The sequence below is a fragment of the Jaculus jaculus genome, chromosome 4, assembly GCF_020740685.1.
Source record: "Jaculus jaculus isolate mJacJac1 chromosome 4, mJacJac1.mat.Y.cur, whole genome shotgun sequence".
NCBI classification, from domain to species: domain Eukaryota; kingdom Metazoa; phylum Chordata; class Mammalia; order Rodentia; family Dipodidae; genus Jaculus; species Jaculus jaculus.
This window is the reverse complement of record NC_059105.1, coordinates 88,795,408-88,815,273: the sequence shown is the minus strand read 5'-3', so window position 1 is coordinate 88,815,273 and position 19,866 is coordinate 88,795,408. Positions and strand designations below refer to the sequence as shown.

The 19,866-nt window shown below is 38.5% G+C and overlaps 1 protein-coding gene and 1 non-coding gene across 7 annotated transcripts in view; both read left to right on the top strand.

Moving 5' to 3' along the window:
* Positions 1 to 19,866, top strand: part of Rif1 (replication timing regulatory factor 1) — an 86,855-nt gene that overhangs the window by 57,677 nt on the left and 9,312 nt on the right. For 5 of the 6 annotated variants that reach the window (XM_045146832.1, XM_045146831.1, XM_045146828.1 and 2 more), the window contains exons 21-29: positions 4,680 to 4,944; positions 6,298 to 6,340; positions 7,297 to 7,499; positions 8,571 to 8,670; positions 10,953 to 11,072; positions 12,606 to 12,754; positions 14,385 to 14,468; positions 14,556 to 14,610; positions 15,091 to 18,210. In XM_045146832.1, the coding sequence (XP_045002767.1) occupies positions 4,680 to 4,944; positions 6,298 to 6,340; positions 7,297 to 7,499; positions 8,571 to 8,670; positions 10,953 to 11,072; positions 12,606 to 12,754; positions 14,385 to 14,468; positions 14,556 to 14,610; positions 15,091 to 18,210 (4,139 nt within the window). The remainder of the gene's footprint in view (positions 1 to 4,679; positions 4,945 to 6,297; positions 6,341 to 7,296; positions 7,500 to 8,570; positions 8,671 to 10,952; positions 11,073 to 12,605; positions 12,755 to 14,384; positions 14,469 to 14,555; positions 14,611 to 15,090; positions 18,211 to 19,866) is intronic. The other variant, XM_045146830.1, reaches the window with a different exon arrangement.
* On the top strand, positions 1,755 to 1,891 carry LOC123460522. Its single transcript, XR_006637069.1, has one exon. It is a non-coding gene; the product is annotated as a small nucleolar RNA SNORA29 (small nucleolar RNA).

Sequence of the window (19,866 nt, the reverse complement as noted above, 5' to 3'; positions counted from 1 at the left end):
GACTGGCAGCCTCGCTTGGCCTGGCGCAATCTTTGTTCCAGTTGTTTAATAGTAGCAGCCATCTGATTGGTCTTCTCTTCTAAGCGAGTGTTTAATTCACTTTTCTGTTTCACTTTAAGTCTGAACTCTGCAGCTTAAAGGCAAGCTCATGCTTGAGAGCCCTGAGGACTTCAAGCTGCTGCCACAGAGACACCAGGGCATCCTGCTTCTTGCAGTCATCCTTCTCCAGCATCCGTATGGCCACCTCCAAGACATGGAACACTTTTAAATTGTTTGTTATTGACAACTTCCATAAAACCATGATCATCCCTCCCCCCACTTTCCCCTTCACAACTCCACTCTCCATCATACTTCACACTCTTCATCATCTTCACACTCCCTGTCTCCATCATTCTTTTCCTTTATGTTGATGTCATCATCATTTTCTCCTATTGTACTGGTCTTACATAGGTCATGCCAGGCATGCCAAGTTCATGGATATTCAGGCCATTTGTGTCTGGAAGAGGGCATTCAGGAGTCCTATCCTTCCTTTGAGTCTTACATTCTTATTACCACTTCTTCGCCAGTGGACCCTGAGTCTTGGAATGTGTGATAAGATATTTCTGTGCTGAGAACTCCTCTGTCACTTCTTAGCACTATGGTGACTTCTGAGTCATCCCAGAAGTCATCACCATCTGAAAGAGAAACTTCTCTGACCAAAAGTGATAGTAGCATTAATATATGGGTATGAACTATAAGAAAAGTGTGTAGACACCTACCAGGCAGTTTGATGAGCATAATATATGCATTTAGCCAGAGACTAGCAGGCATTATACCGTTAGGGCTCTTGATTTTGCCCCATCATAGGTATCAGGCATGTATTCTCTTCCATGGAGTGGGCCTCCTCCAGTCCAATTAGAGAATGGTTGGTTCCCTCATAACAGACATGCTATTATTGCACCTGTTGGTGGAGCACTTTTGAAGACTGACTGTACTTTAAGTGTATCTTCAGGGTGAACTCAGTTTTCATATTTTTTTTTTGTCTGAATACCATAGAGCTAATTTTTTTTTTTTTTTTTAAGGTAGGGTCTCACTCTGATCCAGGCTGACCTGGAATTAACTCTGTCATCTCAGGGTGGCCTTTTTTAAAAAATATTTTATTCACTTATTTGCACACAGAGAAGACACAGAATGGGGTACACCAGCGCTTCTAGCCAATATAAATAATTCCAGATACATATGCCTCTTTGTGCATCTAGTTTTACATGGTAGTGTAGTCAGCTTCATGTTGCTGGGATTAATTTCCAAACAGACACAGTTTGTGGGAGAAAAGGATTTATTTGAAGCTGCCCCCTTTAACAGATCCATGCAGTGAGAAAAACCACATACCAGCTCCACAAGCAAGCACAAAATAGCAGGGACCCAGGCAAAATTTAGACTACTCTGTATACCTTTAGGCTGGACCACAGAATCTACCTCCCAGTGACACCTCTTCCAGCCAGACTGCTGGAAATCCAAGTTACAAGCTTTTAAAAAACATCTGATTCTATTGGGAGATATATGGTCAAACTGCCTCATGTGGGTGCTGGGGAATTGAGCCTTGGTCTTTAGGCTTTGCAGGCAAGTGCTTTAACCTCTGAGCCATCTTTTCAGTCCCTAGTGTGGTTCTTTTAATGCATTCCTTATTCCTGATGATGTTACCATTCCTACACTTAGTCTTATCCAGAAGGCTGAGAATCAAACTCAGTATGTGCCAAGTTTCTAGTATAATGTTTTTTCCCATTTGACTACCACAACTTCTCCTAATAGAATTTAGTGGCTATGCTTGTGGGATAGATTAAAGGCGCCATGATCTTAAGAGGGAGGGTTTTTCAGTGTCCTCCCTTTATATGAAATGGCTGAACAGAAATAGAAAGTTAATAAGTGCATACTTAACAATCAGAGGGCTTATTGTGGCAAATACTTAAAATACTTCAGTGATAAATGCTTAAGAGAGCATATTAATAGTATGTAAAATAGCATATGTGGTAGTGTAAATATCTTGCTTTAGTTTTGTTTGATTTTTCATGCAGCCTAGGCTAATGTTAGATTTCCATCCTCATTCTTCATCTCCTGACCTGTGTGGTCCTGAGATTGGGTACCTGTGAGTGGCTTTGTACTTGCTAAGCAAGCACTTTATGCGCTGAGCTGCAAGACCAGTCCCAAAATACCTTGTTCTTTATGCATTTCATGAGTCAACATTACTTACTCATTGATGTATTTTACCTGAAACAGTATGATGATTTCTTTTCCTTTTTATTTTTTGGCTACTTGCTTGAGATTTTGTTGGTTTTTGGAGTCAAGTTCTCACTTGGTATCCTAGACTTGTATTGATCTGCTGTTTCAGCCTGAGTGGTTGGATTATAGGCACAGCCATCATATTCCACTGAAGGTAGTAATTTCTGTGCAGTCAGTTTCATGTAGGTATATAAGTTGGTTTTTTGTTTGTTTTTTGAAGTAGGGTCTCATTCTAGGTCAGGCTGACCTGTAATTCATTACATAGTCTCAGGGTGGCCTTGAACTCACAGAGATCCTCCTACCTCTGCCTCCCAAGTACTGAGATTAAAAGCAAACCCCACCATGCCAGGCTGGTATATAAATAAATAAATTTGTATTGAAATAAGGTAACAGCTCAAATTGATATTTCTACAGGTGTGGACTCTTCGATTTTTATTTTATTATTTGGGCTATAATGAATTCAAAGCATCCCAGATTTTAGCCATCAGTATCCCCTTTGAAATAGTTTCCAACAAACTTTTATTTTTTCCTGTGTTGGGGATTGAACAACTACTTTGGCTTACTAGGCAAACACTTTACCACTGAGCTACATCCCCAGTTCCTACCCAATAACCTTTACACATCCTAGAATCAGACATTTTCCCCAGAAATAATCATTTTAGCATAGATTGGAGTATAAAAAATGGGTTCTATCACTGCTATGGAAATATTATTGCTTCTGGATCTCTACAGCTGAATGCAGCTGGGAATTTTTGGTTGGTTTGTAATATCACACATTTACTTTCGTTGTACTTAACATACATTAGCAGTGAGAAAGAGATTGCCCTTACTCTTAAGTGTATTTATGGTTTGGATGGTCATGTTGCAATAAGTCTTCTGATAGTCTCTTGACATCCTATCACTTTATCTTCAACATGCTTATCATTTTCCACTGTTTGATCATGATTTAAGAATCCAGTTCTGGGAAAGAAAGTTGACTTCATTTTATAGCAACTTGATTCTCATTTCATCATGATACTATTTATTTTTCTTTTCTTTTTTCTTTCTTTTTTTGGGGGTGGGGGTTTTGGTTTTTCAAAGTAGGGTCTCAATTTAGCCCAAATTGACCTGGAATTCTGGAATTTACTCTAGTCTCAGCCTGGGCTTGAACTCATAGCAGTCCTCTTACCTCTGTCTCCCGAGTGCTGGGGTTAAAGGTGTGCTCCACCAGGCTGACTGATACTAATGATTAATAAACCCAGAATTAAAGTCTTCTGAAATCTGATATTACTAGTTTGAGTTAGTTGTGTAAGAGAAAAGTATTTCAAATTGATATGACTCTAATGTGGCAGAGAACTATGGATTTATTCCTCCTGTAGCTAGAATCTGGAGAGGAGTAATCTAAGGGGAGTACAGGGAAAATCACTGTTTGTAAAATTTGATGTAGTTGTTAAAGCTTGAGAAGTGGTAGTAATTTCCTTGTATTCTTTTTAAGGATTTCTCTTTGTTTTTTATTTGTTAGGGATGTATGGACCTCAAACATTCTATTTTGTGAGTCACCCCTCTAATCCTAGTACTAGGGTAGATGAATAAGAGGACTGCTGTGAATTTGATGCCACTGGGCTGGAGTGAGTCCCTGCCAGTTACAATTCAAACTACCAATAGTTTTTAAAAATATTTATTTATTTGCAAACGAGGGGGGGGATAATATGAATGGGTACACGAAGGTCTCTAGCCCCTGCAGATGAACTGCACCACTTTGTGAATCTGCTTTACATGCCTACTGGTGAATTGAACCTACACAGTTGGCTTTGCAAGCAAGCACCTTAATCTCTCAGCCATTTCTATAACCTCTAACACTCTAGGGTTTTTTTGTTTGTTTGTTTTTGAGGTAGGGTCTCACTGTAGACTGACCTGGAATTCACTGTGTAGTCTAGTGATATGAATTCATTAATGGTACATCTTTTTTCAAGGTTATTTAAGGCATCAATTAAATCAAGAACATGTGTGCTTAATGTATTTAGCTTTTCATTGGCTAGCAGAATGTTTTGTTAACTTTCTTACTGACAAGCTTCCATACATACAGACATTGTACTATGATCATAATCTCCTCCCACAGCACTGCCTTTTTTCCTTCCTGTATCCCCCCTCCACTGACTTTTACCATTTTTTTATATTTTGTTTTTTTGTTGTTGTTGTCTTATTTATTTGTTTTGTTTTTTTGAGATAGGTTATCACTCTAACCCAGGCTGACCTGGAATTCACTATGTACTCTTAGGGTGGCCTCTAACTCACAGCGATCCTCCTGCCTGTCACTCCCATGTGCTGGGATTAAAGACATGTGCTAGCTCGTCCAGCTTGATATTTAGCATTTTAAAATGAGATATAAAAGTGAACAGTGACATTTTCAAAGTTTCTTAGGTTTTTAATCAATTATGTCTTAGCACCCCAGAGGTCTTCGGATTGGTCCAAAAAGAAGAAGGAACCCCTAGGGAAATTGGCTTCTTTATTTAAACTTATTGTGAGAGTGATCCATTCTTTCCACACACTGAGCTTCAAGGAAAACCATTCTGACGCACTGCTTGCTGTTGGTAACTCCATCATCAACATGCTTTCCAATATATTTGGACATATCTCTTTGTCTTCCATGATACGAAAAGTAGTTGCAACTTTTTCAAGACCCTTGGCATTATTGTATGAAAACCCAAAGTAAGTACTTTCAGCTTACTAACTTGTAATTAAATATATGTTATTTAAACAGAGGTAATAATAATTTTGTTGTCTTTTTGTCATATTATGAAGGACATACTAAAATATTCTTTGCTTAAAACAACTGAAGTAATACAGAATTTTGAGGTAGAATTTGGAAGTCTTATTTTGTGTATTCCCCTTGAAGTTTTCAGCTTTGCATTTTTTTATAATTGCTTATATATGCAAGTATACATTCTGTATCAGACAGCTTCAGGTCACTGAAATGAACCTCCAAACCAGGCACTTTTATGGAGGAAGAGAATTATTGAAGATAGAGGGTAAGTTCCCTCATGGCAGAAGAAGCTGGCTTGCTTTCATAGGTCCAAGCAGAGAGAGAAAGCCAAAAGCCACCATCAAAAAGCAAGCATACTTCAGGAACTTGAGGCACTGTGCATATAAGACCTATTTAACATGTAACTGTGCAGTTGAAGTTTTTACCCAATTTCTGTTAGACCCCAGTGGTTCTCTAGTTTCTTTCCATCATAATACACAGCTTTTTTTTTTCTTTTTATAATAACACAGTTTTAACACTTATACATAAAGCATTGCTGGCATTGGCCACTTTGTACAGCAAGAGTCTTAATAAAGTGAAAATGTTGCTTTAAAGGATATTCCTTTAATTTTGGAATTGTACTCCAGAAGATTGAATTAGTGTTTATGAACTTTTCTATTTGCAAAGAGTAAAATGCCCTAGAACCTGGAAGGGAAAATACATTCTGAAAGGATTCCTCTGAATTCCTTTTTGGTGGTGTTTTGGGTGGTACTACACTTTGAACCCAGATGTTGGGCAAATGCAGTGCTCTGCCCTTCTGAATTGTTTGTGTTATTCAATCATAATAGCTATTATTTGTAAAGTACATTCATGGAGAAGGATTTAAGGAACAGATTGTACAGAGCACATCCTCAAAACCCCTGAACTGAATACCTTGGCTTTTTTAAAATTTATTACCTCATTACAAGTATACGAGGAGAGTCTTACCCAGGCTCACTTGGAACTTACTGTGTAGCTCCAGGTTCGCATTAAAGCCACTAGGATCCTTTTACCTTAGCTTCCTGAGTACTACAATTAAAGGTGTTTGCTACCATGCTCATTTCTATTCCAAATATTTTGTATGATTCACTTTATAAAGATGGAGGTTTTTGTACATAAGGCAAATTTTTCTTAAGTGTTGGGATAGTTTATGTTACTTTACTTATAGCTACTTATTTTTATAGTTATGTTATCTATTTTGAGGCTTTACTTGCTAGGTAGTACAGTGTTAAGATCATAAAATATAAATGGTAACTCTCTTAACATGTGTTTCTTCCTAGGCCTAATGAAATTCCTAAGGTGTATAGTTGTCTGAATAACAAGGTAAATAGACAATTGTCCACAAAAATAGACTTTCTTGATGAAAAAAAAAAAATGCTAGGTATAATTAATCTTCCTTAAACATTTTGATTTTTGAAAGGATGGTTATATTCCATTGTTAATATTAAATGATAGTGCCACAGTAAAAGTAGGGTATTTAAAAATTTAATATGTTACTTTAAATTCATATGATTTTAGGCTGGCAAGATGGCTTAGCAGTTAAAGCTGCTTGCTAGGAAAGCATTCAGCTTGGCTTCAGATGCCAGGCTCTCCCTGTCAGTCTCTGCTGTGTGCATGGACATACACAAATGTGCATACAGAAAAATCATAATCCATATATTTCAAGTATAATCTCTCTTGGATGAGTAGTGCGTTTATTGTATTTTATTTTTTACAAGAGATGGAGAATTGGCATGCCAGGGCCTTAGCCATTTGAATCAAGACACACGCGCCACTTGTTTGCATGTGTCACCTTGTGCATCTGGCACATGTGGGTTCTGGGGAGTTGATCCTTGGTCCTTGAGCATCACAGGCAAGTGCCTTGACCACTAAATCATCTCCAACCTGGCCCTGTTTTGTTTGTTTGTTTTTTCTGAGGTAGGGTCTGGTCTCACTCTAGTCCAGGCTGACCTGGAATTCACTATGTAGTCTCAGGGTGGCCTCAAACTCCTGGCAATCCTCCTACCTTTGCCTCCTGAGTGCTGTGATTAAAGGCATGTGCCACCATGCCATGCTGGCCCTAAGTTTTTAATAATAAATCTCCTATAAATAATTATTAATTTCTTTGGCAAATGATAAGAAATATTTTTTGTAATAGAAAACAACCTCAAAATGAAGTTGCAACATCAATATTTAAAATTTACCCAGTAATTGGTCAGTTCATAAAGAGGTGTGTGTGTGTATAACATGTTCTGCAAAGTTGGTATTGAGTATACTTTTATGTGTTTCATTTTTCCTAGTTAGAAAAATTACTAGGAGAAATGATTGCTTGTCTACAATTCAGCTATACTGGAGCTTATGACAGTGAACTTCTTGAAGAACTGTCCCCATTACTATGCATAACATTCCTGCACAAGAATAAACAGATTCGAAAACAGAGTGCTGTGTTCTGGAATGCCACATTTGCTAAAGTGATAGCGCTGGTTTATCCTGAGGAGTTAAAGTAAGCCAACCAGAACTTTTTATCACTACCACTGCTTGTTCTGTTGAGGTAGTTTAGGTGGTTATTTTAACAAAATTCTTGTGGGGAACAACTGCACAGGATGGTTTAGTTACTTTATTGGAGTAAATGGTAATTATTAGACATGGTTTTGCCTCTGTAGGCCTTAGGCTAGCTTTATTTTCCGAACCAATAAGTGCAACTTAAAATTACCCTTAACATGCCGGGCGTGGTGGTGTACACCTTCAATCCCAGCACTCCGGAGGCAGCGGTAGGATTGCCATGAGTTTGATGTAACTCTGAGATTACATAGTGAAGTCCAGGTCAGCTTGGGCTAGAGTGAAACCTACCTCAAAATAGCAAAAAGAATTTTTTTTAAAATAGCCTTAACAAAGCTGTCGGGATGACTCAGTGGGCAAAGTGGTTTCTATTGCAAGCACAAGGCCCTGAATTCAGCTTGCAGCACCCTGATAAAGTGCTGTGTGTGGTGGCATGCACTTATATCCCATTGCTGGGGAAGCAGACATAGGAGGCTGGCTGGCTAGCTTGTCTAGTTGAACCTGAATTCAGTGAGAGAACTTGTTTCAAAAAATTAAAAGGGCTCAATTGAGTAGAACACCTAGCATCAGCATTTGGCCTCCACACAAGTGCATGCATACACATCTATACACACACACACCCGGGGGTGGGGCGGCAGGCAAAAATAACAATAAAAGAAACCAGCAGAAAATTGATTGTTACAGTTATGCATGGATAACTAATGTAACACTTGTTTGAAAATTTTCACAAACTGTTAAATATAGACAGTATTTAAGCCAGATGTTATTTGCTGCTTAAAAATTATAATTACAGTTAAAGTTGTAGATTTGTTGCACAGTGCTTGCCTAACATGCACAATGCCCTGGGTGGGAATCATGGTGTCTACATTCCCAGTATTCAGGAGCTCTGGAGGAGGGAGGATCTGAAGTTCAAGGTCAGCCTGGGATTCATGAGACTCTGTCTCATCATAGTCAAGTGCTGTGCTGACATTATCATTGCTAACTGAAGGTATATATGTCTGTATACTTTTTAAAGACCAGTACTAAGACAAGCCAAAGAAAATGTTTTGCTTCTATTGCCTGGTTTGGAGGATGTTGAAATGATGGAGGAATCCAGTGGACCCTACTCCAACACAGTAAGTTGGTGGTTTCTTAACTTTTGAGTTATGTGTGAGTAGTTTGTTGTGAGCAACAGGTAAAACCTGAACAGGAAAGCAATCTATGGCATGATGTCAGTGCTCTGGCCAGAAATACCTGTCATGCTGTAACTGAGCATTGGTTCCCTATACTGATGCTATACCCTCAATACCCCCACACTGTTTCTAAGTTGTGACAAGGCCTCCAAGCTGTCCATATTGGCCTGCAACTTATTCTTGTTCCAGTCTCCAAGCAAGGATTACAGGTGTGCACTATCACCCACCCCTGTGTGGTTTTGAAGTAAATCAAGGGCACAGGGTTTTTTGTTTTGTTCAAGATAGGCTCTCTCTCTAGTCCAAGCTGACTTAGCACACACTCTGTAATCCTAGCCTGCCTTTGAGCTTACAGCAATCCTCCTACCTGCCTCTGTCTCCCTAGTGCTGGGTTTAAAGGAGTATGCCACCATGTTTAACTTAAGGGCAAAAGTTAACTGGTAATTTTCTTTTCCTTTAAAAATGTTCTTATTAAAAATAAAGAAAAAAATAAAACAAAAAGGTTCATGTTAGTTTGAGTGCATTGAGAGAAAGAGAGTAAGGATATGGGTGTGCCGAGTCCTCTTGCTGCTACAAACTCAAGGTGCATGGGCATGCAGCACTTTGTACATCTGCCTTTCTGTGGGTACTGGGGAATTGAACCAAGAAAGTACTTTTGATTGCTGAACCATCTATCTATCCATCCCAAGATTTTTTGTTTGAAATTCAGGTCCTTTATATGTACTATTTGCTAAATAAAGATTGTAACTTTTAATATATGAATAAACAATGAAAAATTAATTTCATAATCAAAATACTAGTTATTAGTCAACATCAAAGTACATTAGACCTTATTTTTCCAATCTCTTAGTTTTTTTTTTTTTTTTTTTAAGGTAGTGTCTCAGTCTAGCCCATGCTGATGTGGAACTCATCTGCATCCTAGGCTGGCCTTAAATTCATGGTAGTCCTCCTACCCTTTCTCCCCAGTGCTGGGATTAAAGGTATGGGCCACCACGTGCAGCTATTTTCTCTCCCCCCCTCCTTCCTTCCACCCTCTATCTCTCTCTCTCATATATTTTTATTTATATATATATAGAGAGAGAGAGCGAGAGAGGGAATGGGCAAATGAATTCCAGGCACCTGTGCCACCTTGTACATCTGGCTTATAAGGGACCTGTGGAATTGAACTGGGGTCCTTTGGCTTTGCAAGCAAGTGCCTTAACTGCTAAGCCATCTCTCTAGCCGTTTTTTTGTTTGTGTTTTAAGCATCAAGTTTCTTAGTCAGAAATAACATTTCTGCTGTAATGGTACGATTTATGACCAAACAATTTTTTATTTATTTTTATTTTTATTTATTCATTTATTTTTTTTTTTAGTTTTTGATTTTTTGAGGTAGGGTCTCAATGTAGACCAGACCAAACTTACTTTGATAATATTTGATTGCTCTCTCAAGGTGTAGGTGTTGAGAGGAGGCAAGGAATGGGTACCATATACTCATGAAGTGTGGCTTCCTTAGGAAATGGTTTTCTGTTTGCTGAAATGATATATATAGTAGGACTTTATTTAGTTGTTTAGGATTGGCTAAAGTAATTCTCACCTCATAAAACAGGGTAAGTTGCTAAGATTTATTCATTATAATGTACCATTTAAAAGATACACATTCTGGCTTTTAATCTTGAATTCTGTATTTATGCTTAGATTTCATGCAGTAATTTATAAGTTTATTTTTAGAACTAAGATTATTTATTTACTAAATTTTGTTGTGTTTTATGGTGCTGGTAATCTAGTCTTGCACTCCACTATTAGAGTGATAGAGTATACTAACTAAATAAGCACTCTACCACTTAGCACACCTAGCCCATGTATATGGCAGTAGGAGGTTATACATACAAGCTTGGTGTTTTAAAATTTTTCATCCTGTGTAATTTATCAATCTTTGTTCTACAGTGTTTATTTTTTCTTAGATTTATTTTTCATATTGTCTTTATTATTTTATAATTTATTTTGTAATGTGTCTGTAGCATGCTTTATTTCTAGAATTCATAAAATTAAATGTAGAAAAACTATAAAATCTAGACAGTTTTTGAATTGCATATTCAGCAGTGACTTTGTTTTCAGTAGACTGGAATAGACAAAAAGAATTTTATATAATATGTGATCTGTATTCATTCAATTGTACTTCAGAATCTGAAACAAAAGAAGCAAAATTTAGTTTTATTTAACCAAATATTTATTTTTTAATAAAACAGACAGAAAATTCACAGTTAGATGTCAAGATAAGTGGCATGGAAAGAAAATCCAGTGGAAAAAGAGATTCATTTTTGGTACAGAAAAAGGATAAAAAAGAAAATGTGAAAACACCAGCCAAAGTATGTTTCCAAAATTATATTTAATATTAAAATTTTTAAAATGAAATATATTGTAACTTAAAACCTACAACTTTTGTTGTTTTTTTGAGGTGGGTTCTCATTCTAGCTCACGCTGACCTGAAATTAACTAGTCTGAGGGTGACCTTGAACTCATGGCAATCTTCGTACATCTGCCTCCCAAGTGCTGGGGTTAAAGGCATGCTCCTCCACACCCAGATAAACTATACAACCCTTCACTGGAAGAGAAAGTTATGGAAAGGGATTATGGGGTAATGGTTGAGCTCTAGATGGACTATTAGAATTGCATATAAATCTAGAAGCCATGGATGAAGAGTCTCCCCTTTAAAAAAAATCTTTTAAAATCACGTGGTTTGTGTGTTCTGTGCACGCTTATGTAAGCTTATACATAGACACACAAAGGCCAGTTTCAGCTCAGTTGAGGCAGAGTTTCTCAATTCTTTCTCTGCTATTCTTTGTTGTTTTCACTACAAGCTTCTGGAAAATCTTCACCTTCACCCCCTATCTTGCCTTCAGCCTTTTTGGTATTGCAGAAGCCCCCAGGGCTCTTCTTCTTATGTGGGATCTGGGTATTGAACTTCGTACTTTGGTTTGAGTAGCAAGCATTTTATCCACTGAGCCATCTCTCTAGCCCCGACATTTCCTTTTTTAAAAATAATTTTATTTATTTATTTGAGAAGAAGACGGAGACGATGGACATGTCAGGGCAGCAGCTGCAAACAAATTCCAGACATGCCACCTTGTGCATCTGGCTTACTTAGGTCCTGGGGAGTTGAACCTGGGTCCTTTGGCTTTGTAGGCAAGTGCTTTAACTGCTATGCCATCTCTCCAGCCCATTCTTTCTTTCTTAGTGCAGAGAAATAAATGTGCAAAATACTTAAGCTTAAGGTAATTCCCAGCATTGCTTATAGTTACTCAGGCTGAGACAGGAGAATCTGAAGTTTGAGGCCAAAAAGAAATATATAGTGAGACTTTAGGTTTTTTTTTTTTGTTTGTTTTGTTTTGTTTTTTTTTTTTTGGTTTGTCTGTTTTTTCAAAAGCTTGTATGGTGTGAATTTTAAACTTCCTATTGTTTCTTTTTTTTCTTTTTAAGGTAGGCTTTCACTAACCCACAGTGACTTGCATCTTACCTATAGTCCCCTGGCTAGATTCAAACTCAGGGTGATCCTCCTACCTCTTGTCTAGTTGCTGGATTTAAGGGCATGGGCCACCATTCCCAACTGCAAACTTCCTGTTCTTTTACATTTATTTTATAATATAGTTTTTTTGAGGTAGGATCTTGCTCTAGCCCAGGGTGACCTGGAATTCACTATGTAGTCTCAGGGTGGCCTTGAACTCACAGCGATCCTCCTACCTCTGCTTCCCAAGTGCTGGGATTAAAGGCAGTTGCCACCATGCCCAGCTAAACTTCATATTCTTTATTGAAAAACTACTCACGAGACTTATCAGGAAACAGAAATATTGGGAAATAATTTAGAAACGCAAATGTGCAATTACCTTTTTTAACACCTACAGCTAAAACTAGACTCAACTCCCAAAGTAAAGAGTGATAAGCTTTTGGAAGAAGAAAACTCCACGGATTTTGTGTTTATACCTACAGAAGAGAAAGTGGCAAAAGAAAGGATACTAACTGAACACCAGAAGGAAGTACTCAAAACAAAACGGTTTGTATTTATGCTTAGATTTCGTGCCGTGTACTAAGAATGTGTTTACTAAACTGTGTTTCTGTAGTGTTCAGGACCTAATCTATGACCTTGTACATGGTAGGCAAGCATTCAGCTGCTGAGCTGCACTCAGTGTTTATATATTGAATTTTAGTGGCAGAAGATGAACTGTACATAATGACATTTCATAATAGTTAAATCTTGCTGGTCATGGTGGCGTGCGTCTTTAATCCCAGTACTTGGGAGGCTGAAGTAGGGGGATCACTGTGATTTCCAGGTAAACCTGGGCTACAGCGTGATCTTACCTTGGAAGAAAAAAGTGGTAATACTTAAATCTATCTAATACTATGCCAAATATTTTTCTATATCAAAGCCTAGATCACATAAGCCAAATGTTTTTAAACTTAATCCTTTTACCTGGTTAAGTTGGAAGGGGAAATAGCTATCTAGGTCTTGATTTTATATCATTTATGAAAGACTGTTTAGTAGAGTAATAAAGTTAAATTTTTTTCTTCTCTTTATTTCTTGTGATAGTGTCTCACTCTAGCCCAAGCTGACCTGGATATCACTCTGTAGTTCCAGGCTGGCTTGAACTCAGTGATCCTCCTACCTCTGCCTCCTGAGTGCTGAGATTAAAGGTGTATACCACTAGTCCCAGCTCAATTATGAGATGGCAAGTGCATGCATCAGGGCCTCTAGCCACTGCAAATGAACTCCAAACTCATGTGTATCTGGCTTATGTGTGTTACAGGGAATTTAACCTGGGTCCTTAGGCTTTGCATGGGTTAACCAGTAAGCCATCTCTCCAGCCCCTAAAAAATATTTTTATTCTTCTTTTTTTGGAGGTGGGGAGAGAAATGGACAAGGCACAACAGAGCTTCTTGACACTGCAAATAAACTCCAGACACATGTGCCACATTGCATCTGGCTTCATATGGTTACAGGGGATTGGTCCTTGGCTGTCAGACTTTCATACTTTGCAAACAAGTACCTTCAAGTGCTGGATTCTCTCTCCAGTCCTCAATTTAATTTTTAATTGTAAGATTATCACTAGGTTTTTTGGTTTTCAAGGTAGGGTCTCATTCTAGTCCAGGCTGACTTGAAATTCACTATGTTGTCTCAGGATGGTCTTGTACTCAAGGTGATCCTCCTACCTCTGCCTCCCAAGTACTGGGATTAAAGGTGTATGCCACAATGCCCAGCCTAGATTTTTGGTTTTTTGAGGTAGTTTCGCTAGAGGCTGACCTGGAATTCATTATGTAGTTTCCAGGTGGTCTCAAACTCAGGACAGTCCTCTTACCTCTGCCTCACAAGTACTGGGATTAAAGGCATGCACTACTATACCCGGCAATATTTTTAAATTTTTTAAAATATATTTATTTTCATATATTTGAGAAAAAAGTAGAGAGAAAGGTTAGGGCCTGTAGGCACTTTTAGACGAACTCCAGACATATGAGCCACCTTGTGCATCTGATTTATGTCGGTACTGGGATATTGAACCTGGGTCTTTGGGCTTTGCAGGCAAGAGCCTAAACCACTAAGACATCTCTCCAACACTATCACTAGAGTTTTTTAAAGTTGTAAATTTAAATTTTAAAGTTGTAAAGTTGTGTAAATTTTACTTTTTTAGGCATGACATCCCTGCTTTGTATAATAACTTGGATGTTTCACAAGATACTTTATTTTCTGCCCAGTTTAGCCAGGATGAATCTATGTAAGTATGGAGCTTTTCATAGCTAGTTTTAAAATTAGTAAATGATTAAAAATAGTTTTTACAATTTTTACAATTATTTTGTTTTAGGGAAAGTTCCTCATTAACAGAAACTCCAAGGGACGTTTCCAAGACGGTGATAAAGGTAATGCCAAATTTCACATTTTGATATTTGTAAAATAACCCTTCTATTGTGAAACCTTTTTAATTGTTGGAATGTTGTTTATAAGTCTTAACTTTTGTTAATTTTAATATTTATTATATAATCTAACTTCTAGTCACACATTAATAGAATTATGTGTATGTTTAAAATAAATTATATACAACTCAAGAGACAGGAATGCAGAAAAGCCATATAGCTCAAGCTGTATGACCTTGAACTCCTGATCCTCCTACCTCTGCCTACCAAGTTTTGGAATTACATGGATGCCACACATTCTTGGCCTGAGCATTTACAGTTAAGAACATGCTAGTGGTTATTTGCCAGTAGTTTTGGAATATTTTTGGTGTATTGAAAGTTAATGATTAGCTCTTAAATTACCAAAATTGTATATTTAAGTTTATCTTGAAAGTCAGGTTTGTTGTTCTTTGTGTAATGTGCTATATGTATGTGCTTTTTATGAAGGAGGATCAAACAGAGAGTGATGTCGTGGGAAGCTGTGGCGTGGACGGACATTTTCAAAAGGGCTCTTTACCAGATGAGTGCAGTTCTGCTGTTGAAACCAGCCCAGGAATACCAAACAGTTGTAACAGTGCCAAGAAAAACACATCGGTGTCATCCCAGAAAATGTCAGCTGAGTGTGCATCAAGTTCAGAAAGTTCATTGGTGACCACCAATAGCTCAGTTTCTAATGCCACTATTTCTGGAACTCCTCCACAGCCTACAAGTAGGAGGCAGTCCTTTATTACTTTGGAGAAGTTTGATGGTTCAGAAAATAGACCTTTCAGCCCATCGCCTTTGAATGATATGTCATCCACTATTACAGTAAGAACTAACCAGGAAAACACAACTAAAACAGATACTCCACCAAAAACAAGGAAAAGAGAAGTAACTCACTCAAAATCCGGTTCTGAAAAATTAGTGAATGGTATTAAGAGATCAAGCCGGAGATGTAGTAGAACTGAACAGTCAGGGAATAAAAAATTTAAGCTTTCAGTGCAGTCTGAACAGGAGGCACATACCCAGGAATCTGTTGAAAGCATGCTAACTTTAGAAAATAATTCACCTGATTTGCCCAGCCAAACAGAAGGTGTGCCAGATAGTCAAGACCATCTTTCTACTGAAGAATATGAAGATACAAAACCCAAGCCAGCGATAGAAAATGCTGTAATGGAAAATAAAACTACAGAAGAGAAAAACATAGTCACAAATTTGGACTCCAAAGAAAACACACCCCCAGTAGCCATACCAACAGATCAAACAGTAAATGAAGACAGTCAAGTCTCAATAGTTCCAAATCCAAAAACCCTCAGAAGGTCCTCAAGGCGGCGCTCAGAGTTAGTAGAGTCTTCCACTGATAGCCAAGATAAAGAAAACAGTCAGCAAAAAAAAGAGAGACGGAAGGAAGAAAAACCACCACAGAAGGGTCCCATGCATGTGAATGATGACAAGTTACCTAAGCAAATACTAATTTCTGGACAAACAATACAGGAAAATTTAACTGAGAAAGGAAATAATTTACATGAGAAAACATTAGGTGAAACCTGTGTTAGTGCTGAAATTGACCAAAGTAGAAGAAAACCAGACCTTGAAAATATTGGTTCTGAGGGAGATAGTGGCCAGGACATTATAGATAAGTTGTCTGAGAAACCTTTAAGGAGCCGGACACGCTATCAAACAAGAAGAGCATCTCAGGGATTGCTTTCCAGCATTGAAAACTCAGAATCTGATAGTTCGGAGGCAAAAGAAGAAATGTCTAGAAAGAAAAGATCTGGAAAATGGAAAAACAAAAGCAGTGACAGTGTTGAAATTGAAGAACAAGAAGAAAAAGTAGTTGAGGAATGTGTAAAAACTGAAAGTCAGGCACAGGATTGTACAGCAGTTCCTGAAGTTGATGTAGACATAAGCGCTCAGACTAGTGAAAAACATGAAAGCATTTCTGAACCCCTTCAGGATTCGGCCGTGTCTTCAGCTTCACTGCAAGTTACTGATGTGCCAAATACGTTTGAGGAAAAAAGTAAGGCTAGCAAAAGTGTAGAGTCTTCGTTTACAAGTCCACCTGTGCCAGAATCAAACCTAAGGACTAGAAATGCATGTAAGAGACTTCAGAAGGGTGATTCAGATAGCAGTGCAAGAGAATCTTCAAAAACAGGGACACCAGGCACACCTGTGCTTTCTGAGAAACGTATCCAAACACTTGAATGCCAGCACAAGAGAAGCAGGAGAGTGAGGAAATCTAAAGGTTGTGACTGCTGTGGGCAAAAATCACAACCTCAGGAAAAGTCATTCACTGGATTAAAGACCACAGAAAATTCTGACATAAAGAGTTCTGAAACACAGACAGATGAGCTAACACCTGGGACTGTGTCCAGAACTTGTGAAGCTAATCAGTATTCAGAAGCAAAGTTTGCTGGTGAACAACCCAGTGTGAATTTTCATTTGGATCTTAAAGAGGAGAATAATGCTAATGGTTTGCTAATCATACCAGAAAGCGAATCAAAAGAGAATACACCAAAACCTCTTCCTCTTGAGATAGTGGCTGTGCAAGATAAAACTTGTGCTACACATTCTAGTGAAGGCTCCCCTGAAGGCCACAAGCCTTCCAGTGAGGAACATGAAGCTGTGAACCAGTGTTTAGGAGATTCCAAGGATATTTCACAGGAACATTCTACATACACCAAAGAAAATCTAGAAGCTATCCTGAAAAGAGAACAGAACATCATTGGTGAAGAAAATGCATGCCAAGTACTCGCAGAACCAAAACCAGAGGAAGTAGAGGCCATGGAATTGAATATAGACGAGTCTGGCTTTTCTGAGAAAGAGGGTGCCCAAGTTGATATTTCTGAAGAAGTGGCAACAGAGGAAAAGAAAAGTGATGAACCCCAGTTAGGCACAGTTGAAGAGATTACTGAAGTTACAGCTGCTAATTCATGTGTTGGTCTTCCTGGTAATAGCACACCGGTCAAAATAAATGCGCACACTGAGATTTCTGAGCACATACCTAGTGGGGTACACCAGGGGGGGGGTAGTGAATCTGAAGTGGGTTCATCAAAGGAAACCAGTGCTGAAATGGAGGTTGACAAAGAAACAGTGATAGGCCAGGTGAATTCTAAGGCTGTCAGTGTTGAGGAGGTTATGGACAAGACTACTAACACCTCTAGATCCAAAGAAGCTGAAATGGAGAGATTGATTGTTCCCAACACACTTAAAGTGAGTGCTGAAGATGGAAATGCTGGTGCTTATAAAACAAAACCAAACATTGAACTTGAATCTGAACAATTTAATGATAATAAAATCTTAGTGAGAAATGACATTTTGCGGGAAGTTGACCATACTTCAGAGACAGTGGAGGAATTACCAGACACTCTGTCATCTGAAAGGACTGTCTCTGAACTGATGTCAGAAAACAATGCATCTCCTGAAAAATCCCGAGAACTCGATCCTTTACTTGTGTCAGCAAATGAAAGTCCCAGTGGCATACAGGCCCGCTGTGTCTGGTCTCCATTGGCTTCTCCATCCATCAGCATTTTAAAGAGAGGACTAAAAAGATCCCAAGAAGATGAGATCGTGTCCCCTCTTAACAAGGTAGGAGGAATGTTTCTGAATGTTAATGAGTCTAATACTTGGTGGGAATGTTGTCCATATAGTGAAACATGAATGCATTTTTTGATGTCTTGCTATGGTGATTATGGAAAGAATAGGAAGGAGATTGGAACTTTTAGGTAGACCATCTTCCAGCCCTAAAGAACTTCATACAGGTGTACACATTGTTCACTTAGCACAACTGCCAAGATACTTAGGACTTCTGCTCCTCATGCTTTTTAATACACTATCTGGAAATAGATTTAGCAAGCCTTGCAATACTAACTACTATTGACAAAATGAGTTCAGCACTTACATTCATGTTTTGGAACATAACTTTTCCCTTAAAGTTTGTACATGAACTCTTACCTAGCTGGAAAAAAAAAATTCATAGACTATGACTTTGTCAATCTGGGCTATAACTTTTTTCTTTTTTTTTAAGTCAGGGTCTCATTTCAATACAGACTGGCCTGGAATTTGTGGCAATCTGCCTCAGCCCCATAGTGCTTGGATTACATACTTAAGCTATCAGTCCTTAGTGTTTCGAGACAGCATTACAGACTTTCTACCTCTGCTTCCAGTGTTGGGATGACTCAGGTGCATGTCATCACGCTGGCTACCCCATCCCATCTTTTTGTTTCTTTTGATCATCTGGGAATCTAGTCTGTTGCACATGCATGGGATGTACATTACCACTGAGGTACAACCTCAGGCCCTCATTTAGAATATTCCTCATGTCCTGTGCTCAGCTATTCCGTACTGCTTTTGCTTGTGGGTCTTCGTTTTGCAGTTTATTGACTGAATGAAAAGAAGTAACCCATGCTTACACAAAAAAAATGATCCTCTATAGTAAAGTAGATGTTTATTTGACACTTTACATTTTAATTTTGAAGTTGGATCTGCTTTTGTATATGACAGTGATGATTGGCTGCAACAAGCACCCCCACCCCCAGGCTGACCTAGAATCTGCTATGTAGTCTTATGGTGGCCTTGAACTCACTGCGATCCTCCTACCTCTGCCTCCCAAGTGCTGGGGCTAAATGCATACGTAACCATGTTGAGGCCCCCCCCCCTTAAAATTATTTATTTATTTGAGAGAGAGAGAGAGACTGGGTGCACCAGGGTCTCTAGCCACTGCAAACTCCAGACACATATGTCACCTTGGGCATATGGTTTATGTGGGTCCTGGATAATTGAACTTAGGTCCTTTGGCTTTGCAGGCAAGTGCCTTAACTGCTAAGCCATCTCTCCAGTTCCTTTTTCCGTTTTTGATGTAGGAACCTTACTATGTGGTCTAGGCTGGTCAGTCCTGCCTTTGCCTCCTGAGTTGCTGAGATTCTGGGTAGTGGCATCACCGCTGGCCAGTAGGCTCATTTTTAAGGCTTTTCTTTGTAATCTTTTCACTTTCAAAAATATATTGAACATTCTTGTCCTGAGTATTCAGAGATTAATCCATTTAGAAGATAACAATGGCTCTTGCTGGCAGAAAATTGCTGAAGAGGCAGCAGGATCAGGAGAAGGCCAAATTAACCACAAGGGAGGTTAAGATAAAAATTGTTCCCTGGTTAATGTAATAGTGATGTTCTCCATGCTGTGGAGAATAGCTGTGATTATGACCCAAAACAAAATCATTTAAAACAGGATTTTCTTTCACCTCAT